Genomic DNA, 26,739 nt, shown 5'->3' with positions numbered 1-26,739 from the left:
AAAGTGTGTCAGTCTGGACACCCTAAAACTGAGGCAACCCAAATCACTGGTCACTTCTGAAAATGCTTGGTTATTTATTGTTCTCTGTTATGGTTGTTGTCTGTATTACTTTTTTACCGGGGGTTACAGAGATTCCATATAGGTTCCATGTTTCAATTTGAATAAGGATACAGAAGTGCAGATGCTTTCAGTATATATATCCTTGTTTCTTACATAGCCCAACTTCCAAATATCTCTCAGATGTCCAGCAATTCTTGTGAGATTTACACCACATCCTGGTTTTGGCTAGGCCAAAATACCAAGACTTTGTCTAGACCAGAATTTAATAGTGTGATGTTAGCATGTGTTATATGGTAGGAGTCTGATGTAGACAAGACCTTTAACACGTTCTGAGCTGGTTTCTTTCTTCTTGTCTCCACTAGACTTTTACAAGTGTTAGTTAGCACATGCTGACATCACATCTTTAAATCCTAGTCTAACCAGGCCCAAGAGGATAACTCAAGAAGAGTTATGTTACCAAACAGGAAACAGCAAAGCATATCCAAACCTTTCCTTTCTGCCCCTGAAAGTGAAAACACTCATCCATGTGCTGATTAGTTCGCATCTTGATTTCCCTTCGCCCCCCAATCTCTGGAATCCCTGACACATCTATCATTTCACTTGTCCATCCAAAACGCAGGCACTAAACTTATCTTTTTTGCCCTTTGATCAGACCACTTCATCCTTTGTCTTCACTCACATCCCATGCTCTCCAACATGGATTTTAAACTTCTTGTTACCTATGTTCAAGACAAGTGTCCATCTCTGAGCTCATCTCATACAAATGGCCTTTATGTCCACTCCACTTAGCCAGGATTGCCAGTCACCAGGGCTTGTTCATCTTTCTCCCACTCCTGTTTCTGTGCCTTTTCCCCATAAGCATGGAATGCATTCCCCATTCTGGTTTGCTAAACCTTCACCCTCTTTATAGAAGTGTTTGCATGTGTGTGTGCATGCAAGAAACTCAGATTTTTCCTGTAGGTTTCTGGCACATCTCATCTTCTATGTTTCTGTCATTTGGAATGTAAGCGGTTTATGGCGGGGACTGTCTTCATTTTGTATCTTGTGAGCAAACTGTTGGTGATTAACAAGTTAGTATTGTAATTACTAGTGTAAATGCAGTATAAAGCACACCAAAGTAGGGAAATTCCCTCTAATTCTTCTTTATTTAATTGTTTGTGTATGTGTATATCTCTGTTCTATGCACAGTATGACATATATATAGAATATACAGCATACTATTTCATTAGTACTTAAGCAAATATCAACAATCAGTTGTTTTAACCTAATGTAGGTGGGATCTGTGGTCTTTTTCGCTTCTTGTTTGTTTATTTTAGTGCTTCATTTCTCTCTCTCATTTTTCTCTGTCCAGGCAAGATTTTAATCTAATATTTTGTGTTTGAGTTCTAAATGCATAGCGTGTCTGTCTGAAAACCCTCATATACCAATGGTACTTTAAATTCACAGTGTCTGACACAACTAATGATGGTTTCTCCCTGGACGTTTATAGAGTTTTTTTTATTTGTGTGTCTGTGACATTCAAAAATAAGATTTGTTTTCATATTGTGATTTAACATTTCTATTTGCTGTGAGGAGATGAAAAAGGGGAGGAGATGGGCCAGAGTATCAAGATCTCGGTGTTTTCATTTCATTCTATTATAGTGCATTTCTTTTGTAGGTAGAATCAGACCTGTTGTAACCAATACATTCTCAAATATGCTATGAGATTTATTTTTTGACCTGGAAATTTTGTTTCCTACAAAGAGTGATCATACGATTTTACTTTTACATTGTAGTTTCAGTCCAAGGCAATAGAAAAGCTTAAATTCGTCACTGCCTGAAATTCTTGGTTAAATATTTGAGGCTAATTGGTAATGTAATTGAAGTTTGGCATGCTGATCAAAATGCATTAAACTGTTGTGAACTGTCAGTGTTTTACCAGTTGCACCTGACATGATACATAAGTTTTAAAGGGTATGTTTGACCTGGCAACAGCAGTTTTCATTGCTTACTCCCTTTCTCCTCCTAGATTGATTTATCTGTTCAGTACTGGAGCTTGGTCTACCTGTGCCAATTGTTACACAAGAAAGAGAAAAAAGATGAAAAATTACATCAAAGCTGTAGTCTGTAGTAATTCAAAGGACAGAGGGAACTGACATGAATCCATTAAACTAGTGTTACCTTTTGTTTTTTAAAAGGACAGTAGCAAATTATTTTCAAACATTTTAAAATTGTTTATGTACTGTTGATAATAAATACTCATGGCAACCTGAAATCCTGATTCTTTACTACTCATTTTCACCCCGTTGCATGCTCATTTGTCAGTTAATATAGGGTTGCGTGTGTGCTGAGCTGCTGGATTGTTTGTGTGTGTGTGTGTGTGTGTGTTTATTTTTTATTCTTGTTTGGTCCACTTGGTTGTAGCAAACAACACCCCCACATACATACCACACAAAGATTTATATCAAATTTTACAAAGCTTATGTTAGAAAAAATTGTATTTCTGTATTGTCAGAGTACATACATTTAAATGTCTTCAATTTTAAATAACAGTGGCTAGTACCAATAAGTAAACATTTATCTTAAGTCACAGAGGTCACTGCATTTTCAGATTGTATTGTTGGAACAGGAAAATATCCCAAATAACTATGGTGAACAAGGCCATAAAAGACCTACACATGTGCTAAACTTTCCACAGTCTGTGTAGGCGCTTCGACTTCTTTTGGGACTCTTCATAGTGTGTAAAATTAAGGACATGTGTGAGAACAGTGCAAAGTCCCACTGAAGTCACTGGGGCTCTGCACAGGTGAATGGGAAAGCTCCTAGTGTTCTCATTGCAGGATCAGGGCTCATATTACCTTGGGGAAGTCACTTAATCTCCCTTATTTCCTGCTCCCTATGTGAGGGTTGATTAATTAGTTTTTGTAAGGAACCATAAAAAGGTTGATGTTAAGGAGAAGGCATACAATGTTTTCTCTGAGAATTCTCCCAAGAATGTGGTCTACTTTAACTTTTTTTTATTGTGAAAGTTATTCTCTCCTAACATGCCAACCTTATAGCCCCCTTCTCCAGTGTCTTCGTGTTTCTTATCATCCTATAACAAATTAAAGCTCCTCAGTGACTACTGCAGCAGCCAGTGTGGCTGACCCCAGGGGAGCCCAAGCATCTGGTTCAGGGGGCAGCTGCTCAGGTGGCCCCACGGACTGCCACACCAGCCATTGCTGGCAGTGACTGCTCCAGGCACCAGCGCTCCAAGTGCATGCCTAGAGCGGCAACCCATGGGGGGGCTCCCTGCCACCGGTCCCTGCGAGGGCAGCAGTCAGGCTGCGTTCGGCAGCAATTCAGTGGCAGGTACGCCAAATCCGCGGGACCAGGGACCTCCCACAGGCATGCTGCTGAAGGCTGCCTGACTGCCATGCTTGGGGCAGCAAAAAAGCTAAAGCCACCCCTGATTGCTGGAGTGGCTCCGCAGCCAGTCACTCGGGTGGCCCCCCAGACAGCTGCACCGACCACTGCTGGAGCGGGTTGGGGCCAGCCACACTGACTACTGTTCGAGTGGTCCCCAGGCAGCTGGCCCTGTGGACTGTCCAAGCAGCAGTCCCCAGGTTGGCCAGACCAGCTGCTGCTCTGGCAGCTCCCTGCAGTGGTCCCTGGGGTGGCCGGAGCAGCTGCTGGTCCGGTGGCTCCCAGCAGCTGGTGACATTGGTGCGCGCACACCCTGTGTGCTGCCCCAAGATTGGGATTTGTAGCGAAAATGAGGGAGAGAAATGACTGCAGAGATGTATTTGAAGGCAATATGAAGGCTATTATTTAGTCAGGGGTATTTTTAGTTAAAGTCATGGACAGGTCATGGGTCGTTAATTTTGTTTATTGTCCATGACCTGTCCATGACTTTTACTAAAAATACCCCTGTCATTTCTCCCCCTCATTCCCTCTACTCTTCCCAGTCTGCTTATCTTACCATGGAACTCCCAGTCTCTCTTTTAACTGCTTGCAATTTTATGCCTCTTACCATGCTGTCTCCTACACCTGGAATAGTCTTTCACTTTTCGTCCTCCAAGTTCCTTGCTCTCCTTAAAACCCAGCTCTCCAACAGTGCGTCTTCCATTCTTCTCACCATTCATAATCCACCAAACCTCCCTCTCCTAGTCTTGTTTTACTGTCAGTAGGAGTTGAGAAGGTACCCTGCACCTTACATGCTACAGATACGGTCTATCCCACCATAAATTTAGAGATCCATATTTGAACTTTATATCTTTGACAACAAACTCAGTAACACAGGAATGTTTCTTCCCTGCTTATTTGCATGGTACAGTAGAAATATCTCCCCAATAGCTGAGGAATGGTGTTGGTCCTTGAAGTTAGCTATAGAGAGAATTGCCAAAGAGTGTTCAAACTTGCTTCACTATTTTGGTTTAGCAGCAGGTTTAGTGATACACAGTGTATATCCTTTCCTGACAGACAGTGTTAGAAACCAAAGTATTGATGTGTGCAGTAAATTGGCAGATTATAAAATGGGGCATTGGCACAATGTGTAATGGAGTTTTCTTAGAAGTACCCTAGGCAGGGGCAGCTCTTTTTTTTTTTTGTGCTGCCCCAAGCATGGCAGTCAGGCAGCCTTTGGCGGCACGCTTGTGGGCAGTCCGCTGGTCATGCGGATTCGGCGACGTTTCTGCAGATGATCTGCCAATCCCCTGCCTTCGGCATACCCACCACCGAACTGCTGCTGAAGCCACGGGACTAGCGGACCTCCCGCAGGCATGCTGCCGAAGGCTGCCTGATTGCTGCTCTCACAGCAACCGGCAGGCCACCCCCTGCGGCTTGCACTGGTGCCTGGAGCCGCCCCTGACCCTAGGTCAGGTCTGCACTACAAAGTCACATCAGCACAACTGCATCGCTCAAGGGTGTGAAAAAGCTATAACCCAGAGCAACGTAGTTATACTGACCTAATCCCTGGTGTAGACAGCGTTCTGACAATGGGGGATCTTCTCCATTGACATAGCTACTGCCTTTTGTGGAGGTGGATTAATTATACTAACGGGAGAAGCTCTCCCATGGTGTAAGTAGCATCTTCACTAAAGTGGTATGGTGGCATGCAGAGCTGCTGTAGCTTTTTAAGTGTAGACCTGCCCCTAATCAGAAGAACATTTAGAACATTCATGTTATTTGTGGAAGAGTTCAATCTTCTTTTAGATAGCACTCTCCCATCTAGAGTTTTAACTAATATATTCAAAGTTCTCCTTGTTATAAGCCATGTTGGACAAATACATTGCTGTCCTATTGTTACCATTTACTTTATGGTAGTAGAAAATGACTTTAATACAGATGAAAGCAGCTACAAAATTAATAGAAGAGCAAATGTGTACTGACATAAATATTTGTATTGAAGTGATAAGGGGCTGCTGAAGAATAAACTTTTAATTTTACTTATTTTTGGTTTCAGAACTTCTGATGGTGGAAAGACAGTTGGTACCATAGACGTCAGTTTTGTGAAGATGGGGGAGATAGAGGAGGGGGAAGTAGACCACATCACAACAGATGTGCAGGGACAAAAGGTATGAAATCAGTCAGCTCATTGCACAAATTAAATTAGAATGATCAGTGGTGCCAGATGCCTATATTACTGATACCACACTGGGATTTAAGTTCTCATTATTCAAAAAAGCTAAATGAGAAATCAGCTCTGGAATGAAGTACAATATGTGTGCTCAGCTCTCTCAACTCAAGATATATTTGCATAGAGCTGTGCCAAGTGATACTCTGTTCTCAAACGTTCGCCTTCTGTTTTGTTAGAACAAAAGTATTCATTAAAACCTCAATCAACCATAATTAACCATTGCTTGAGAGCTGTCAGAATGTAGCATGAGGCACTAGTGTTGTGAAGGGTCAAAACTTGGGTTTGGCTTTATTAATAAGCACAAAATACATAACATAGGCCAAGCTGCCTTCCCAGGCTATTCCTGTCTTGGTGCAGCTTGGTCCTACAATTTAAATTCCTCTTCTGTGAGAGGACCACTCCCCTCGTCTCCAAGCCCTGTTGTTTAGTCGAGGCAGTTAATGAGCTATATCTACCATAGTGAGTCTGTGGGAATTAATTGGTATCTCCTTGCTGGGTTCCAATACTTGTTGATGGGGTGGGTTGACAGAAGGACACAGCAAACTTGTTACAGCCAGAGTTTCAGTGGTCTTTGAATGCATTGGTTAATGTGTGTAAATTAAGTGAGACACAGTTATCCAGTTTCCTATTTGTGTGCACAAACAGGTAGGGTACAATTCCAGAGACAATTTTTGAGGAAGTTACACTACTTCCTCATCAATATATTGAAATGCCCCCAAACAATTAGTTTTGAACTGAGTGTAATATTCAGTATGCTGAAAGTCTGCACATTCAGATGGAGGGAAACTGGTAGCCAATCTCAGATCTGAGATGTTGATTGGTACAAAAAGACCACCTCCAAAGGGCAACATCTCTCAAACCCTTTCACAGTACACTCACAACCCTTCTACGACCAGATGTTCACTTGAGGATCTGGCTGTTAGTACCATTCAGAATTCAGAGTAGGGTGAGGAATTACTGGCATTAGTAGAGATTTCTGTCCTGATGTTAGTAAGCCCTGAACATTTTATTAAGTGCAAGGTCAGCCCAAAATAGAAGGGAGAAATACTAAAACAGTCAGCTTGAACAAGAATTTATTATACTAATGACTGACTCCTTGGCTGTAGACACACTCTTGTCAAATGTAACCCATGTGGTTCTGCTGTGTAGAAGGGCAGAATTCCTTGCATGGTACAGAGCTTTGATTCATAGGGATTCTCCTTGCAACTCAGAGCATGGGGGACAGATAAGGCCACATCTAGGAAAGCTATTGAAGAGGCAGAGATTAGAGCAGAATATCTGCAGCTGTATACATCTTTTTGCCCTCTATCCCACCTCCTGTGGAAAGGGGGCTTGGCAGCAGCCTTCAGAAGCTATGGCTGCCTTACTGTTGCAGTAGAAGCTGCAAAATACTTTGTCAGCCTTTCCAACACGTGAAGGAAGGATTCCTTCTATCTTATTCTGCACTAAACCGCAGAATGATGCAAAGCATAGTTATGTACTTTGTCTGTCTGTCTGTCTGTTCAGGATTTAGACCTAAAAGAAATACAGGAACACAACAGAAGCTGGTGTGCGGCCTTTGAAAGGGAAAAAAACAGTTGACAAGATTGAAAAATATAGCTTTCTTAAAACATTAGAGCTCAGAATTATACATGAGTGTGAAGCCAGAACAGGAGCCATTAAAAATGGTTTAGAAGATTATGTAAAAGTAAGTAGTGCTAAGAGATGAAATCATCAAATGAGGAAAGAGATGTCAAAAAGAGGACAGTAAAAAAAAAAAAAATCCCCACCCTTTCCCCCCAACCCTGATTTAAAATTGCTTTTGTACTAAATCATGCTGCCTGCTGTGATTTTGAGAGCAGCCCTTGAAAGAAATTCCTTTGAAATTATATAACTCGTCAAAAATTGTTTTCTACTGCATTTTGGGACAGTCCTTCATGTTTTGCTGCCTTCTGTACAGAGACTCCAGTGTTACAACCTATTATTAAATATTACCACTGAGTTGTACAGGGAAAAATGCACATTAGTAAATTAAAAATAAAATCGCTTCACAAAACAGGTAGGATTGGAAATGTAGCTTATCACAAATATTTTGTCCAAGGCCATTCATATTTAACTGTTTTTTACATTTCTTTTGCAGCAACTTCCAAAAAATTCCATTTGTAGTTATGTTTCCTTTCAAAGTGTTACATCTTTTCTTTTGTAGTGTGCACTGGTGTGTGAATGTACAGCACCTGAAGGCATAAGTGGTAAAGACAGCTTACCTCTATTAAATGCAGGTATGTGTTATAACATCAAAAATTCTTTAAATAATTAGGGTTATAATACTGTACTAGGTTATCTTTGTTAGTGGGAGAACTTAGGGAAAACCACCAAAATCTCATGCATGCAAAGATTTTGAACAGAGCACTTTTAAAATGTTGTTGTGCCCCATTTAATGTTCACGTGAAGTTTGACATTTGCATCTATATAAGCACCAGACACTGAATGTTTAATAAAAGCAAACTACAAAAGATGTTCAAAGGGCATTTTAGTAGTTCAAACAACAGGATGTTTGTAATTCTTTTACGTATATATTCTAATGCATTTCAGGTAGATTGCTATTTGATTCCAAAATAATGGGCTGCTATACAACAATACCTGTTGTGAAGAATTTCAGAACCTCTAGAGATTTAAGGTGTTTTCCTGAAAACCCTGCTCCTGGAAGCTTTCTTCACTCACTGGAGTAGAGTGCAGTTGACTACTTGTGTGAGGAAGGATTTGCAGAAACTCTCCCTGAAAAGTTAAACTTTGTGGTACTCTGCTGAATACTCTCACATTTGGAGCCTTATCCAGTGCCTATTGAAGTCAGTGGAAAGACTCCAATTGACTTCAGTAAGCACTGGATGAAGCCCGCTGTTTTTTTGTAATCTATGGTCTTGTGTTAATGACTATAAAGTAGTTATAGTTGCACACACATTATTTGACTCCTGAGTACGTGTCTCCCACTGTTTATACAGCGTTAGCTAAGATTGTGTTGAAAGCCCTGTGATTTTAAATGGAAGGGGCTGCTCCAGAGCTCACTTCAGACTTTGATTTGAAGTGTTGGTATGCTCTACCCATTTCACTCTTTCTCATTATGCAAAGAAATATTACATGATGGTATGGAGTGCTGTAAAAGTGTTATCAGCCTGAGTATAGGAATTAACATCTCTCAGCAGTAAGAAAGACACAAGTAAGCTATGCAGGTCACCCAAAACATACTACACCAGCACGTATTCTTTATGCCCCACATACATTACAGATAGAAATATGTTTTTTAGAAACCTGTAAAGCCTTATTTACTACGAGACCAAGTGATCAGGTCTCAGAGGTAGCATGGAAACCTCTAAAAATGACTTGAAATAACTTTTCCTTATATATAAAATATCAATATATTTCTTGTGAACTTTGAATCCAGTTGGGAAGCCTATCTGTAACCCTGAAAAGTTGCTGTTGTAGTTCTGCATGACTCTGAGATATAGGATTTTAAAACTGACATTTTTATGTATAAAAAACATGTTATTCAGTAATGAGTCTTGCCCATCCTGAGCCTCTGGTGGGTTTTTTTGTTTTGTTTGTTTTTGCGGGGAGGAGAAGCCCACTTATTGTGGGGAGAAAGAGAAAAATATTTTTCTGATTGCTTGATTTTTTTTTTTTTTTTTTTAAGTTGAAGTTACCTGGGGGAAATTAGGGGCTGGGAGAGATTAGTAATGTGACCTGAACTTTACTTATGAATCAGAGATGCATGATAAATTAGTTTATCATGTGGCTCTGTAATTTATTACATAGATATCATCTCCAAATATCTGGGTTTATATGAATTTCTCTTTGTCTCTTTCCCCATATATATGTTCTCTCTATACCTCACTCTTTCCCTCTCTTTCGGTGTATATATATATTTGTGTTGTGATAGACCCAGGCCAGTTGGGAACAGCACAGTAGTTGAAGGGAGATATACTGGCCACTGGATAAGCAGTTTTCTGTTCCCTGAGTGAACAGACCAGGGGCTGTTTGAGGCTAATGAGAACACCTGACTCCAATTAACCTGCTAAGAGTCAGGTGAGACTGTTAAGCATCTGACTCTAATTAAGGCCCCTCTGATGCTATAGAAGGGCTCACTCCAGTCAGGCCAAGGGGAGCCAGAGGAGAGGAGGTGCATGTGAGGAGCTAGGAGTAAGAGGTGCAAGAAGCTGAGAGTAAGTAGGCATACTGCTGGAGGACTGAGAAGTACAAGCGTTATCAGACATCAGGGGAGAGGTCCGGTGATGAGGACAAAGAAGGTGTTGGGAGGAGGCCATGGGGAAGTAGTCCAGGGAGTTGTAGCTGTCGCGCAACTGTACCAGAAGGCACTCTAGACAGCTGCAGTCCACAGGGCCCTGGGCTGGAACCTAGAGTAGAGAGCAGGCCTGGGTTCCCCTCAAACCTCCCAACTCCTGATCAAACACAGGAGGAATTGACCTGGACTGTGGTTTCTACCAGAGGGGAAGGTATCTGGGCTGTTTCCCAATCCAGAGGGTGAATCTGTGAGGTGAGCAAATCTGCCAATAAGATCAGGACCCACCAAGGTAGAGGAGGAACTTTGTCACAGTGTGTAAATGTGTATAAATAACAGTGTCTCTCTTTCTGGTGTGTGAATACTGCACTCTATATACATACTCCTTGGGGAATTCTGTACCAAAAAAATTAAAATTGTGTGCACAATTTTTATTTGTCAAAATAACACACTGTATTCACTCCAGTTTCAGTTACTTGGGTAATTTATTTCAAAATGTTTGTCAACAATACAGACAACAACAAAAAAGATTCCCCCAGGAGTACAGAGTTAAATAAACCGCTACAACAACCCAGTTCCAGCTGGGAGGTGCTAGAGGGGGCTACATGTGGGCCCCCCTGAACCCAGTCATCCCCCCTCTTCCCAGAGCCCAGTCGTGGGGTGACCTCTCTGGCCCAGACACCTGAAGCTTCCCTCCCCTCAGCACCTTTACTCCCCTCAGCTTCTTTACTGTCCCACCGGGAGATGTGGTGTGGGCCTGCCCTTCCTCACCCTTTGCCAGAGCTGAGTCTCCCGGGCCCACTCCTGTTCCTGAGCTGATGAAGATCAAGCCAGGCAGCCAGAGCATGCAGAGCCTACATTCCTGCTGGGCTGGGCGCTCTGCTCACTTCAAGCTGGAGAGCTGGACTCTGCAGAGTCCACTGGTCCCTAATGGACAGCAGCAGCTCTGCAGCCCCAATTCTGCAGGGAAAATATGAAATTCTGTGCAGAACATTAATTCTGTGCAAATTTTGCATTGTGCGGTGGTGCGGAATTCCCTCAGGAGTAATATACTGTGTATATACCTATATACGTGTATTACAGTATAAATTTTTGATTCTCTGTCTTGAGTTGTTTATCATGCCAGGGAAACTATGAAACTTAAAAAAAAGAAGTAGGCATAGTAGGACATTGGCATTCATCTCAAGCTTGCATCTTAATACATGAAACTCACAGATCTCAAGTGAGTTGTGAAGCACTGAGTGATGTGAATGAATGTCATATCTCACAGAGCCTCATCATTATTCCATTTTAACCTCGAGGCTTCATTTATACTATTAGAAATTCACTTATCCATTTATAATACAGGAAATTAAAATAATTTTCTCACGCTTTTCGCATAAAGGTATGAAAGAGGAGAAAAGTAACTAAAATCTAATAAAAATGAGCAAAACTGAAGTTATTTTTTTCTGAAATAATATGTATATTTGCTTTTATTCTAAAGGGAAAAATCCATAAATAACAGTATTAGAATTTGCAACATGACAGTAGTTTGCTTTGATCTTCATTAGACAGTGAACAGAAGTTCAAACAAGAAATAATGTTCACTCTTTTTGTTTTACAAGTTTTATTTTTTGGGTGGGGAGGCTGAAGAATAGCATGTGGAGAAGTAAATGATTTCCAAGGAACAGAAGACACTGCGGTCTTTACATTTACAGTGAGAATGTCAGAAAATGCAATCTGTTAAATACATGGCAGTGATTTCCTGGTTTCCACACATAGATGCACTTTTAAAAGAGAACTTTCTCCATTTTGCTCAATGAAATGTTTTGAAAGTTTGTACATAAGCAAGTCTCTCTCTACATAAATTTCACAGTTTTATAAATGTGGGGAGTTTTGGATTGAGCAAGCCTTTACTCCATATGTTACAAAATGTGTTACTGCCAAGGCCAAACATTCAAAAGTCATGAGGCACACCCCCTCAAAATCATGAGACTGACTTAAAAATCATGAGATTTAAACAATAATAAATTTGGGCTGCTTTTTAATTTGTCTTCTGGCTTTCAGCCTTTAAAGTTTCCTAAGCTTTTTTCCATAATCATAAGGTATAGAAACTTGAAAAACAAAGCAAAAAGAAAAAAAAAAAAGGCAAGATTGTTACATAATCACCTGACTTCAAGAGCTGTGGCTTTAAGAAAAATTCCAAATATCTGAAAATTCTCAAATCACAAGAGTGGGCAAAGCTGCAAATAAGACTACTTGGACTCCTATATTAAGCAAAGGTTTGCAAGATATGATCCAGATTTTCAATTGAAATGCTTCTGCTGAGCTTGCGGATAGCAGTTTTGGCCATTTGTCAGCATTGGAGACACTGCTGGGATGAGAATACAATGGCAACAATTGTTCACTAGTCTTTGTGTTGCCTAAACTCTGGTTAAATGCAAAAAGAAAAACTCCTAGATCCAAATTTTCAAGGTGGCCCCTTTTGTAAATTTTTTTGGCATTATTGCACATACAGATTTGCACAGGCAAATGTGAGTTATTACATGTGAGTGCAAATTTACAGGCTCTTGAAAATGTTTCAAATATTCAAAAAAGTTACACAGGGATGAGATGCCCCATAAAGCTAATATGGTATAGAGCTTTTCATGTCTAGATCTGAAATCTACTCACAGTGAACAGATTCCTACATTACAGTAAGCACTAGAGTTGACACACACGTTGGCAGCTCTCTGCTCATGGGCCAAAAAAAAAATCAGCCATACATATTGAACTATCCTTTCAAGTCTGAAGCTTGTCACTCTAATGTCTTTGTTAAGGAACATTGGGGTATCTTACACTGTTGTGCAGCTCCTGTTCTGTGGATTAAAACAGGACTTTAGTGCTGTAAATAAAACACCTTTCATGAACTTAGTCGCAACAAAAGAGAAAAATAGGAAATGTTTCATAATGTTTGAACGAGGTGATATTTTGAATATATGTTTCTGAATCCCAGACGTCTATCGCAATGGATAAGGCACTAGCAAAAATACTTTGTGACCTTGGACAAGTCATTTAACCTCCATGTCTGTTTCCTTCATCTGTCAAATGAAAACAATAATGCCTGATCACTTTTGTTTAGGTACTTTGAGATCTATAGACAAAAAATGCTGCTGTTCATCTGTGCTAAACATCATTAAGAATTATTATGTTTGCTTTTTTAAAATATTCTTTAATATTAAATAATGTAGTTTAGAAGTAAATTTATTATCAATAAAAAAGAGGTTGATACCTCAGAGGTCTTAAGTTTTCCATGGAAGAAGAGTAGTTTCATGAAATTTCTTCAAAACCAAAGAAAGAGGACAGTTCCTGAAAATAAACGAGCTGTTAAAAAATGAGCATGTGCCATATTGATTCTTTACGAAGTGGGCTGTAACTTTGCCTACCAGTAATCATCTCATTTATGTAGATCCTCTAGTTTTATTGTTTTCATTTTCAGTCCTTTTTTTATTTTCATAACAAGTCTGATTTTTTTAAATGCATTTGGGAATGATTGATGGTTTGGCATTTGTTTATTATAGCTATGTTATTCATGCTGCATGAATCGGTGTACGTAGGCAATAATGGGAGAGAGCACTTCCCTCAGTAGTGAGTTGTAATGTAGGTTGCAAGTTCCACTTGTTGATGTGCTTTTAAAAGCAACAGTTTCTTCAAAGCGATCACAGATAATGCATTTATTTGAATTATACAATCATGAGTGTCAGGATCAATGAGAGGCTGGTCCAAGGCAGCTTTTACCAGTAATGTGAAAAGATCAGTAGCTTGATGGAGAGGTTGGAGGGTTCGGATTGCTGTCTAAAGTCATTCTGAATTAAAAAGCAGCGGATGTGTATATGTGTCTTAAGGACAAACATTTATCTCCCAGTAAGCTTATCTAGGAAGTAAAAGAAAAGATATCTTTTCTAGGTTTCCCCTGTGTGCTTCTTCTGGTGAATCAGTAGAGAACAGAAAAAGGGCTCAAGAGCAGACATAAGGAGAGCACAGGAATTGCACAGGCTCATTATAGAGCATCATTATGCAATTTTGAGAAAATATGACTATACAGCAGATCTGAGAGAGAAAATATGCTGTTCTCAGGCTTAAACGTGCAAGGCACTGACAAATAATTTAAGTACAAGAGTAATCCCTTTTCTGGATTAGGGACAGGGTGCTCAGCATCTTGCAGGACTGAGCCTGTGACTGTTACATATAGTTCTGGAGGGTGCTAGAGTGCAGTGACACATCAGTGAGGCATATTTTCCTCTTAAAATACATATGCAACACCTGTTTGTGTTAATGACCTTTATGTAGCTAGGGAAGGATATACCATAATATCTAAATGGGGTTGTGCTATATCTGCTCCATATGGTTTCACTTTCAAATGTATGGAAGCCTGAGAGTTCAATAACACACCTTGCAAATGGTTACAGATAATGTTATCAGCTCTTAGCATGAGATTTCACTGTTTATTTATCCATCATTTAAGTTGCTTTTTACTTTTGTCTCATGAATATGTGCCAGAGAGCTTGAGCTTGCGTTCTTACTTCAACAGTAATGATAAATATGCCAGATACCTACTGTACTAGGTAGAATCTAATTATCTACTGCACTGGGTTGTGCAGCCTTGAGTGCTATGTATTTAATGGATAATACATTTATCTTTGGACTTAAGTTTGGAAATACAGGAGGACAGAGAAATAATTTTACATTTGTGGACTAAACCATTGTAGTCACTTCTGAAAGAAACATATAGCCACAATTAAGCAATGCCATCTTTTTTTCTCTTCTACAGTATTAAAAAATCCAATCTGTAAGTTATACAGATTTCCTACTTCTGACAACAAGTGGCTGCATATCCGAGAACAGATGTCTGAGAGCACTCTTTCTTTCCATGTTCCCAAGGAATTGATCAATCTGCACATAAAGGAGGATATGAGAAGGTAAGGGTAACAAAATTACAAAATAAAAACTGTTAATATCTTTTATTAGGTATTATTTCTTAGTTGAGGTAATATACGTGATTATTGGTGAAGGCAACCTAAAATATTTTATGAAATGGCTAAGGAAATATGGTGATCTCACCGGCTGATAATTCATAGCTATGACAATAATCAGCACAATTTGTTTCTCTGAAATTCTAAGAGTCTAGTGACTATAAATTCTGAGCAGTGAATTGTGCCAAATACAGTCATGGGTCTGAACTTCTCAGAATCAACATTTGATTAATAATATAAATATTTTGAATAATTAACATTTTATAATCACAATAACACATGACATGGTGTGAACTGCTCTGTAGAGAGCTTGGCTTTATGCCTAGCAGCATCAATGGTGCGGATTACTACAACACAGGCAATAAGATTCAACGCAGTTGGAATGAAGTGTAGGAGTAGTGAATATACAAATCACGTTCCTATAATTAATTTCTATTTGTTAGTTAAAAGTGTGCCAGGTTTCAAATGTGGTGCTTTATACAATCTTCCCATATGAATGCACCTATCCAATCAAAAAAGGACTTCCAAGGAGCATAACAGAAAACGCAGCCCAGGGAAAGGTGGACAGGAGCCAAAGGTGGTATTAATCCACTTTTGTGCCACCCAAATTCTTGGCTGCTGCCAGGAATGAAACAGCTTCCTGCCCGTGGATGCCCTGCAGCATAGAATTTCTGTAGTAAATAACAACACGATGGACACAATCCACCCTCTTTGCTCCCTAGTATGACTTCAGTGAGACCTGCAAGGTAGGGGGATCTAGGGCTACATAGATAAGATCTGTGCAGCTCCTGCAGTGGAAGAATTTTCACCCTGGTCTTTTGCAACTCCACTGCATCCCCTTTATGCTACTGGAGCAGCATGTGAGGGCCAGAATCATCCTACAATGCCTCTGAAGTCAATGGGAGAACTCCTCTTGTTGTCAGCTGTGGTGGATCCAGCCATTAGTCATACTATAGGTATTCACCCTGGTTTAATCAGGAGATCTTCAACAAACCTGAAACTCAAAAAAGAGTCATACAAAAAGTGGAAACTAGGTCAAATTCTGAATATAAATAAAACACAAGCTTGTATGGACAAATGAGAGAGGTCAAGGCAAAAAATGAGATTAGACCACCTAAAGACATGAAGAACATTTTATAAATACAAGAGAAGCAAGAGGAAGATGAAGAAAAGTGTCAGCCCATTACACAATAAGGGGGCAAAGACAATAATGGAAAACACAGCAATGGACAAAGTGTTAAATGTCTTTTTTGTTTCAGTTTTCACCAAAAAGGTTAGCAGTGAATGGATGACTAATATAGTGAAACTGGTAGGATTAAAGGCTAAAAAAGGAAAAGAATAAGCATTACTTATACAAGTTTTCAAGTGGATAGGGCCTTAGAATACTTAAGGAACTGGCTGAAGAGATCTCTGAGCCATTAGCAATTATCTTTGAGAACTTGGGGAAGACAAAAGAGATCCCAGAGGACTGGAAAAGGTCAAATGTAGTGCCTATCTATAAAAAGGGGGAATGAGGACAACCAGGGAATTACAGACCAGCGAGCTTAACTTTGGTACCCAGAAAGACAATGGAGCAAACTATCAATCAGTTCGTAAGCGTTTAGAAGAAAATCATGTCAGACCAGCCTAATATCTTGCTTTGACGTGGTAACAAGTCTTGTAAATGGGGGGAAGTAGTAGATATGATAATCTTGACTTTAGTAAAACTTTTGATATCTCACGTGATCATCTCATAAATAAACTAGTGAAATATAGCCTAGATGAATCTACTATAAGGTGGATGCACAACTGGTTGGAAAAGCCAACTCAGACAGTGGTTATCAATAGTTTACAGTCAAGCTGGAAGGGGATATTGAGTGGGGTCCTGCATGGATCTGTTCTTGGTCCAATTCTATTCAATATCTTCATAAATGTTTTGTATAATGACTTAGTGTATACATTTATAAAGTTTTTGGACAATATCAAGCTAGGAGGGGTTGCAGTCATTTTGGAGAACAGCATTAGAATTCAAACTGATCTTGACAGACTGGAGAAATGGTCTGAAATAAATAGGATGAAATTCAATAAGGACAAATGCAAAGTACTACACTTCGGAAGGAATAATCAATTGCACACATACAAAATGGTAAATGATTGCCTAGGGAGGATACCGCAGAAGAGGATCTGGGGGTTATAGTGGATCACAAACTAAATGTGACTCAACAACGTAACACCCTTGCAAAAAAAGCAAAGATCCGGTGCTGGGGGGAGCCCCAGGCCTTTTAAATCACCGCCGGAGCCCTGCTGTTGCTACCCTGGGGCTGTGGCAGTAGGGCTCACCGGCGATTTAAAGGGCCTGGGGCTTCGGCTGCTGCAGGGAGCCCTGGGCCCTTTAAATCACCACTGGAGCCCTGCCGCCACTACCCCGGGGCTGTGGCAGTGGGGCTCGGGTGGCACTTTAAAGAGTCTGGGGCTCTGGGTGCTGTGGGGAACCCCGGGCCCTTTAAATCCTACTGGAGCCCTGCTGCCACTGCCCTGGGACTGCTGCAGTGAGGCTCACCGACAATTTAAAGGGCCCAGGCTCCCTGCAGCGATCAGAGCCCGGAGCTCTTTAAATCACCACTGGAGCCCTGCTGCTACTACCCCGATATAACAGGGTTTTAGCTTTAATGCAGTAGGGATTTTTGGCTCCCCACGACCGCGTTATAGGGGGGTAGAAGTGTACTAAAAATACATACTTAGAGTCTATATCAAGGTACGAGTCACCAGCAGAGATTTAAAAAAAACAGATTGTTTGCCAGACAAGATATGTTTATTCTCCCTACTCTCTCTCTCTCTCTGATGTAAATTAAGGTTGTAAGCTAATACAAATATATGGAATTATTGTCAACAGGGAAACAACGCACAAGAAAAACAAGTCATGGATGGTTATAGTGTGTCTAACTACAGACAATGAATTTTAGGGAATATAAGTACAAGGCAAAGGAGACACCTGCCCATGGTGTCCCGTAATAGGGCCTACAGGACTCATGATATTTTTTTTCAAAATAAATATGAAGCATGATGCTCATCTGGAGTTTAGCATGGAAGTTTAAAATATTAGTGGCTTTTGCCAATATTCTTTCCTTTAATCATAAAGGACAGTAATCAAAAAACACAAAATAAAGTAAGTAGTATTTGGACATTTAGAATTTTATTACAACTTTTCTCATCTGTACTCCTACCATCTAGTTCAATGATGGTAAGTCATTACAATTCCTTTTATGAGTTATGGTTGAAAATACTTCATTATGATCTCTGTTATATCTAGTCCATTTGGATATTTCATGAAGCTAAAATGCCAGTAAACATCACCTTTATCATTATTAGCTGAGAATACATATGGGGGTTCAAGACAATAGACTTAAGTAACAAGAAAGAGAGAGACTGACTGTAAGTACTATGGTTTATAACCAAACAAGAATAAGCTAAGATGTGTAGCATTAGATCTTGAAAAATGTCTTTCTATTCCTTTAATGATAGAACTTTACCCTTCTATAGCATATTTTATCTGAGGGTCCCAAATCACGTTACAAATATTAGTTAAGCCGAATAACACTGTGAGAGAGAGGCAAACAGCATCAGTAAACCCTTTTTATAGAATGACAGGTGGAGTTATTAGTTCAGATTCTCAGGTGGTGTAAACTGCTGTAGCTCCAATAAAGTCAATAGAGCTACACCAATTTACAACAGCTGAGAATCTGCTCTACAGAGTAGTTGGCTCAACTCCAGCTCTACAAGGCTAAAACAGAGCTCTTACTCGTCCCCTTTCACCTAAGTCGTCATCCTTTCTCGATCACTGTGGGCATCAGCACCATCCTTCTGTCACTCAGGTCCATAAGTTGGGCATCATCTTTGACTTTGAAGTCTCTCTAGGTCCTCACATCCAGGCTATATCCAAACCTCTCATCTTTTCTGCATAACACCTGTAAGGTCTTGTCTTCACTACAAAGCTAAATCGATGCAGCTGCATCGATTTAGCGGTTCTAGTGCAGACACGATAAATTGATGGGAGAGCGCTCTCCCATTGATTTCTGTATTCCATCTCAATGAGAGGCGGAAGCCATGTCGGCGAGAGAGTGTCTCCCATTGACATAGCGTAGTGTGGACCAAGGGGGAAGTAGATCTAAGCTATGTCGACTTGAGTTACGCTACTAACGTAACTCAAATTGTATAGCTTAGATCAACCAGCAGGGGTAGTGTAGCCCAGGTCTAAGATAAGACCTTTCATATCTATCCACACAGCTAAAACGCCCATCGAGGCTCTGATCATCTCATGTATCAATTATGGCAACATCTTTCTCTCTAGCTTTGTCAAATGCAATCTTTCCCTGCTCTCATCCATGCAGAATGCTGCTGCAAAGATTATTCTTCTAGTCCATTTCTTTGACTGTTACCCCTTTCTTCACATGCCTCTACTGGCTCCTCCTTAATCACAACAAATGTAAAATACTTATGTTCACTTTCAAGGCCCTTCACTGCCTAGCTGCAACCTGTCATCTCCCATTCACTATCAAGATGTCGACTCCTGCCTCTGATAGGCCCATGATGCCAGTCTCCATTGCCTACTTGTTAAATTTTCAAAACAAGCAGTTTTGTGTTTTCTCCCATACTGTCGCTTACTCTTGGAGGAGCTCCTTGTAAACATCCACAAAGCTACCTCAGAATCTTCCTTCAAAATCCTCCCTCACTGTGATGCCTTTTAAAAAACAACAACAAAACGAAACAATGGCTAGGCCACTGGTATGCTGACACCGTTGCCTGAGAGAGTTACTGGCGTACAAGACTCCAGCTCAACTGCAGGTTTTCCTACCTTTCCACCGTGACAGAAGGCGCAGACTTTTCAAGTGGCCCCTCACGTTTACATGCAGGTTAGTTTGGACCTGTTGTCTTTCTGCCTACACACAAACATCTCCATTTCTCCTGCTGAACTCCTGCACCAAAGGTGGCCAAAGTGTGCTTTGCAGAGTTTTATGAGGATCACATGGCTATGCTCATTTTAATAGTGGAATCCATGAATGACTGCATTACAGTGACTGCAATTTGATCCATAGTGTAAAACAGTATGTAGCCCTTGCCCATGTGACAAGTTTCCAGTTTGGCTCTTGGTTAGGTAAACTCTGAGCATCCCTGTTCCACATGGCCCAAAAAGAATGTCCAGACTAATACTCTGCATTTTGACTTTCAAATATACATGGATGATTACTAGTGTGGGTGCAGGATTTTAAGTAAACGTAGCTGAAATAGTTATGGAGAATATCCTTTATTACTAATATATTTACTATTTGTACAGTGTCTAGAGTTTGCTACCACTGTAATGACCATAATAATAGCAAAAGTCACTTTCTTATTCCCATGGCTATGAGAATAGACTTCTAAGTAATTCTGTCAAAGTTCTCTAGAGGAAACATATTTAGTACTGACCATACAAAGTAATGACATTTGAAGGGAATATTTTGAACTATTCATACACATAACTGGGTTCTCAATTAACTAGGTCAAGTCATGGAAAAAGCCTAGGATGAAATCTTAACCTCAATAAAGTCAATGTCAAAGCTATCACTGACTTCAGTTGGGACAGGCTTTCACCCCGGCTATCATTGTGGGGAGCTCAATGAAGAACTCCATGCAATGCTCAGTGATGGTTAAAAACACTGTAACGAGGGTTGCCGGGGCTCAACCCTCTCTGTGGAGGAGGGGAGCCACACTGGCCTCGTTCTGTCCTCCAAGGGTCCGGCCCCTTGGACCCGCGGTCCACTGTCCGGGGGACGTTCGGTCCCTGTGGAGAGGACTGAGCACAGGCAAAGTCAAAGGGGGCCCAGCCCTTGGTTCGGGCGGGGCACCAAACACAGTACAAGGAGCTCTGGCCCTTTTGGGGCAGGGCAGAGCAGTGGCAAAGTCAGAGGGGGCCCAGCCCTTGGTTCAGGCGGGGCACCAAACACAGTACAAGGAGCTCTGACCCTTTGGGGGCAGGGCAGAGCAGTGGCAAAGTCAGAGGGGGCCCAGCCCTTGGTTCGGGTGGGACACCAGCACAGTGATACAATGATTCAAGCACACTGGCCTCTCTAGGCCGGGGAGAGGGGGGATTCTGCCACCCGGCTACGGGTGGCAGGGGGAATGCAGGCCCGCCCACTCCTCTGCGTTCCAGCCCGGGGCCCTAGTAGCGGCTGTCGCCGCTAGTGGCGGTCAGTGGGGATCCTCAGCGAAACACACTGACATAGGCACGGGGCCCTCTGCAGCCTGACTGTAGTCAGCTGCCCCCGGGCTACTTCCTGTTTCCCCCTCGGCTCCTACCTGGTCCGCCGGGACTTCCAGCACCATGGGTTCCTCCCACTCAGGGCTGGGCGGTAGGTCTGGGAATACCTCCAGGAAGGCAGCCCAGGTCTGGTCCAACGCCTCCTCGGGGCCGTAGTAAGGATGGGATAGCTTTGCAGTTCCTCGTCGTAGCGGCTGCGGGGTAGCTCTGGCAGCTCCTCATCGTGGCGGCTGCGGGGTAGCTCTGGTAGCTCCTGGTACCGGCCTCTGACCTCAGCAGCCTCCCAGTGATGAGAGCCGGCGGGCACGTCTGCTCCTGGCGGTGGCTGGGGCCTGACTGAAGGCTGGGGCCCGGCTTTTATCCATCCAGGTCACTGCCTGACCCTCTGAGGGGTGGGACTTCTGCCCAGCGGTTCCGCCCTGGGGAATGATTGACGGGGCTCAACCCTCCCTGTGGAGGAGGGGAGCCACACCGCCTCGCTACAAACACCAAAAAGAATATTAGGATGTATAAGGTACATGCTGGAGAATGAAATGGAAAATATTCTCTTTTGAAGTCAATGGTGCACACTCATCTGGAATACTGTGCTTTGGTCACTCCATCTTAAAAAAGATTATAGTAGAAATAGAGACAAAGACTGGAGATGAGATGGATTGGGGCAAGGACAGACTTTTATATGAAGAGAAGTTGCAAAGACTGGGATTATAGAAGAGATAAATGTGAGGAGATACCTTAAAAATACACAAAATAATGAATGGGACAATGATAATCCAACAACAAGGGGACATCCAATGCAACTGAAAGATGGTAAATCCAGACCTAGTAAAAGGAAATACTCTTTCATACAAAAATAATTAGCCTGTAGAATCCATTGCCACAACATATCAGAGGCCAAGTGTTTAGCAGGATGCAAAAAAACCCTAGACATTTACAGGGAATATATTTGCATAAACAATAATCAATATCAAAAGCAAAGCACTTTGGAAGGGATATAAACCCTTAAGCTTCAGGACATGAGCCAGTCTCTTATTGCTGAGGGTTAAGAGGACACCAGAAAGTGTCCTCCTAACAGCCTACTGCCAGGCTTCTATCTGAAGCAGCTGATATTGGTCGTTGTCGGAGAATGGATGCATGTCCCCTGGAATGGTGGTTGAAGCATGAAGGGACATATGAATCTTCAGCGCTTATGACACATAAATATCTTGCGATGCTGCTACAACAGTGCCATGTAAATGCCTGTTCTCACTTTCAGGTGACATTTGTAAACAAGAAGCAGGCAGCTTTATCCTCTGCAAATGTAAACAAAGTTGTTTGTCTGATCAAGAAGAAGGACTAAGTGGACTTGCAGGCTCTAAAATTTTACTTTTGTTTTATTTTTAATGTAGTTTTTTCTACATAATTCTACATTTGTAAATTCAGCTTTCATAATAAAGAGGTTGCACTACAGTACTTGTATTAGATGAATTGAAAAATACTATTTCTTTTGTTTTTTACAGTGCAAATACTTGTAATAAAAAATTAATATAAAGTAAACACTGTGCACTTTGTATTCTGTGTTGTAATTGAAATCAATATATTTGAAAATGTGAAAAACATCCAAAAATATTTAAATAAATGGGATTTTGTTAACAGTGCGATTAATCATCATTAATTTTTTTAATCGCTTCACAGTCCTACTTAACATTTATTAACATGTACATACTTAACTGTATTTGGGCTAACGCCATCTTTTTTTCCTTTTGATGCAGGAATCAGGACCTAAAAGAGCTAGGAGAACTTGCTCCACACTGGGACAATATGCGTAAAAATGTTGTTGCACATTGTGAACAGATGCTGAACATGTACCAGGATACTCTTGCAGATCTTGGGAAACATACAGGTATGGAAATAATCTCTATCCTCCGGCAGAGGTAATGAGTATCTTGTACAATGGACATTTCACTCTAGTATATTCAAAGAGAGTTAAACACAATTCACAATGGGAGTAGTTGTTGGGGGAAGAGGAGAGATTGTATATTGTGTGTATGAGTTGCATATTGCAAAGGGGTTCAGTTACATGCCCAAATCCTTTCATATGTTACTAAAATTTGTGCATACAATTCCCACACAAGCAACTTCAAAAAAAATTAGTAGCTTGTTCTCCCAACATTTCTGAGATACTAATAAGCACCCTACTTCTGAGCACATTTCCTGGCAAAAAGTGAAGTCTACACTACCTTTCATGCACCTCAGTTCATTTTCAGGATTTACATGGTTTATAATCATACAAGTGAGGAAACCACATGGGACAGTAGGTGTATCTGACATCCATATCATTACTCCACATACAGTATCCTACAGGTAGTCCACACAGCTTATTCATTGCAGACAACCAGTCACTAAAGATATTAAAGAGTAACAACAAAATGCAGCCACCTTTTCAAGAACATCTGTTGACAGAGTTGCTTTTAAAGGCATATCAGCCAGCAGCAGATCCCATATTTCCCCTCCTTGATGTGTTAGAGGCGTTGCCCACATTCAGGAAAGCATTGAACTCCTAGGATGGGCAACCTATCATCAGACAGTTGCTGTGCGTTACCACCAGGGCTCCAAAAGTGCAGCTATTTGCACCTCTACTTTTGCCGTACAGGAGGCATTATGTGCTGGTGTGAAGTGCAAACGATAGCTGGCTTGGCGCTGGCTCTGTAAACATACTACACAGCACTCTGCCCATAGACTGCAACGCATAAATAGAGGAGTTTGTCCGTGTGCCAGCAAACCCAGTACAACATCTGTGACAAATTTGCTGTGCACCATATGCATGGGAAACTGGCCAGTTTCTCCACCAGTGATACTCTCACCAAATGAGAGCTGAGTGATTAATGCATAATAATTAACTCTTTCAATTACACATTTGTTGGTGATTCACAATTTGTCCACATACAGATTCTAATTTTCTCTAATTTACCTGACATTCAGTATTATTTGCTGAATATCCTTACTGTTTGTTTATTATACTTATTTAATGCATCTCACAATCTCTGTAAATTAAGTTTGGGCACATAGGTTGTTTCTGGGTAGTTTGTTATGAATATTCAATATTTAAAATTTCAATGTGTTCTGAATGGACAGTTATTTTTGCTTTCTCTCTGAGTGGAATGCTTTAAAGCAGGTTTCAGGTGCCAATAGACAGAACTATAACATTTTCAAATTTGCTTTCCAGGACTATGCTGCATGAGTCACATAAAGCTTGCTATTTCAGCAAACAATCCCAGCAGTAAATGTGCTTGCTAAGGATCCAATTCTACAACTTGCTATGCGTGGGCTGACTCCAGACCTCCACTGAAATCAGTGGATCTCTGTGAGGTACAGGGAGCGTGCCCAGAATATTTGTGGAAAGTAAATATAAAAGGAGCATGAACAGTTGTAGAAAATTCATTTAAAAGTTCCAGTAAAAGATTAGAGATGTTTAAAAAGTATTTGCCCAGTTCCATCCCTAGTATCTTCTGTTTTAGCTAATGAAACTGCCTCTTGTGTATGCTGAGAAAAATGGAGTAACCAGTTTTAAAGTGAATGTTTACCTTAAACAATGCACAGCAGAGTAATCTCCATCTGTATGCTGAACTGTACACAAGTAATTATGACATAATTACTACCTTGTGTAAAATATTTCAGAGACAAGTCTGTCTTCTCCAAAATGTTAATGGATGAAAAATTCACTTTTATCATTCTTCCTTCTTCCTGTTCAGTACTGAGCATACTATAACAACTAAGGGTGGATTTCATTTACACACATGCACGCTCTCTCTCTTACACTCCCACCCCCAAAGAACATCTGTTCAGAATAGCTTTCCATTAGACTAGATGCTGTATAAACATCGGAGAGTCACTTGTTTGCAAGGATGTGGTTAAGAGGTTGCATTAGACAAAGGGTTCATCTGCCATCTTCTGAAGTATTTGGTACTGGCCATTATTGTAGACAGGATACTGCAATAAATGAACCACTGGTCTGATTCATTATGGCAATTCCTATGTTCCTTTATTCGAGCTGAGACACAGTTTTTGAAATATTTTGTTAATTACATTTTGAAGGTGTCCTATATATCATCACACAAAGCAACAAACACAGAATTTTATGAAGTCAATAAAAAAGCACTTCTAAGAAAACATTCAAATAACCTTTCAAGATAAAAAAGAACATACATATAGAACATAAATCTTGAAAAATTGGTAACATGCCAACTGTCTTTGAGCACATTGATGATGCTTATTTATCGGTCTTAACTGTGTTCTGAGATTACAGAAACAGATAGTAGAGTCTAAGGTTATTTGTAAGAACAAAAGAAACATATGCAACAAAGATACAAAAAGAAAACTAATCAAATGAAGATGATAAATAAAGTATGAACAGTTAAGTGGAAGGTTAACACTCAAATCTCTTCTTAAAACTCACTACTTCAAGATCTTTTAGTGCTAATCTACCACTGAAAGATATTTGATTGACATAAATAAAAATTTACTACTTTAATGTTACCTTCAAAAAGTGACTTAATTTACTGTTTTAAAAAACTTACTTGAGTGGAACATTGAGATGTGTACAGGCACCATAGTCAAGTAACTGTATAATGTTTTGCTGCGACCATTGCATTTCTTCATCTCATCTTCCTTATTTCTTTATTTTCACTTATTGAATCACATTCTAAGCTCGTCATGTTAGGGATCATACCTGTGTATTTGCTCTGCTCTAAAATCCTTGCACACTTTTGTGCACTGCATAAGTTATAAATATATAATATTCCATACTGAGACCCCAAACCTGCATTCTACTCTCTGAGAGCAGTGCAAGATCAAGCTCCAAAAATGTATATTTAGATGTATGCGTTGCCCACTTAAGGCTCCAAAAGTCAGAGAATGCTTACCTATGAAGCCTTGCCTGAGATTCAGTGTTGTGCCTCTAAGTATGTTTCTCCACTTCAGAGTTAGCCTGGGTGATTTGCAGGTTAGCCTGGCTTGAGTTACTGTGTCCTCACTCGTGCTGCACTCCCCAGTGTGTGTCACTACGACTTCTGGGGAGCACCTCCGATGGTTCGTATGTGCTGCAGTAAGGTGAACTACTCTATGATTCTGTCCCAGTGAATTATAAAGGAACTTTTCTGTCCTTCTGGGTACCCATGGGGAATTGTGGGAAGGCTACAATAGAGGACTATCATGCATTCAAGGGATTTAGCCTGCATCCTCACTGCAAAGTGGTTGGGTTACCAATCTGCGTGAAAAAGCAACCAGGGCTTTAACCCAGATGTTTAGGCATGTTAGCTAGCCCCTTTGGAAGCACCACTTCGCTCAAGTGCCTTGGGTATATGAACAAGAGGGAGATTGGGGCAGTGATGAGCTGCCAAAATATTAACAACCAGTTCCCTCCTCCTCACCCCATGAGGGGGTCATAGCCCCCTGGGACTCCTGCCCCGTCCAACCCCCCACGTTCCTTGACAGCGCTCCCCCTGGACCCCTGCCCCATCCACCCCCCTTCCCTGTCCCCTGACGGCCCCCTGCCACCCCATCCAACCCC

The 26,739-nt window shown here is 40.9% G+C and overlaps 1 protein-coding gene across 3 annotated transcripts in view; it reads left to right on the top strand.

Annotated features, from left to right (window-relative positions):
• INPP4B (inositol polyphosphate-4-phosphatase type II B) overlaps positions 1-26,739 on the top strand; it is a 329,709-nt gene that overhangs the window by 131,489 nt on the left and 171,481 nt on the right. For all 3 annotated transcript variants that reach the window (XM_032768984.2, XM_075066288.1, XM_032768983.1), the window contains 4 exons: positions 5,483-5,594; positions 7,842-7,914; positions 14,719-14,866; positions 22,943-23,073. In XM_032768984.2, coding sequence (XP_032624875.1) covers positions 5,483-5,594; positions 7,842-7,914; positions 14,719-14,866; positions 22,943-23,073 — 464 coding nt within the window. The remainder of the gene's footprint in view (positions 1-5,482; positions 5,595-7,841; positions 7,915-14,718; positions 14,867-22,942; positions 23,074-26,739) is intronic.

The sequence above is a fragment of the Chelonoidis abingdonii genome, chromosome 5 (genome assembly GCF_003597395.2).
Source record: "Chelonoidis abingdonii isolate Lonesome George chromosome 5, CheloAbing_2.0, whole genome shotgun sequence".
In the NCBI taxonomy this organism is placed as follows: domain Eukaryota; kingdom Metazoa; phylum Chordata; order Testudines; family Testudinidae; genus Chelonoidis; species Chelonoidis abingdonii.
The sequence above is the reverse complement of the archived record's forward strand: the minus strand, read 5'-3'. Positions and strand labels throughout refer to the sequence as shown.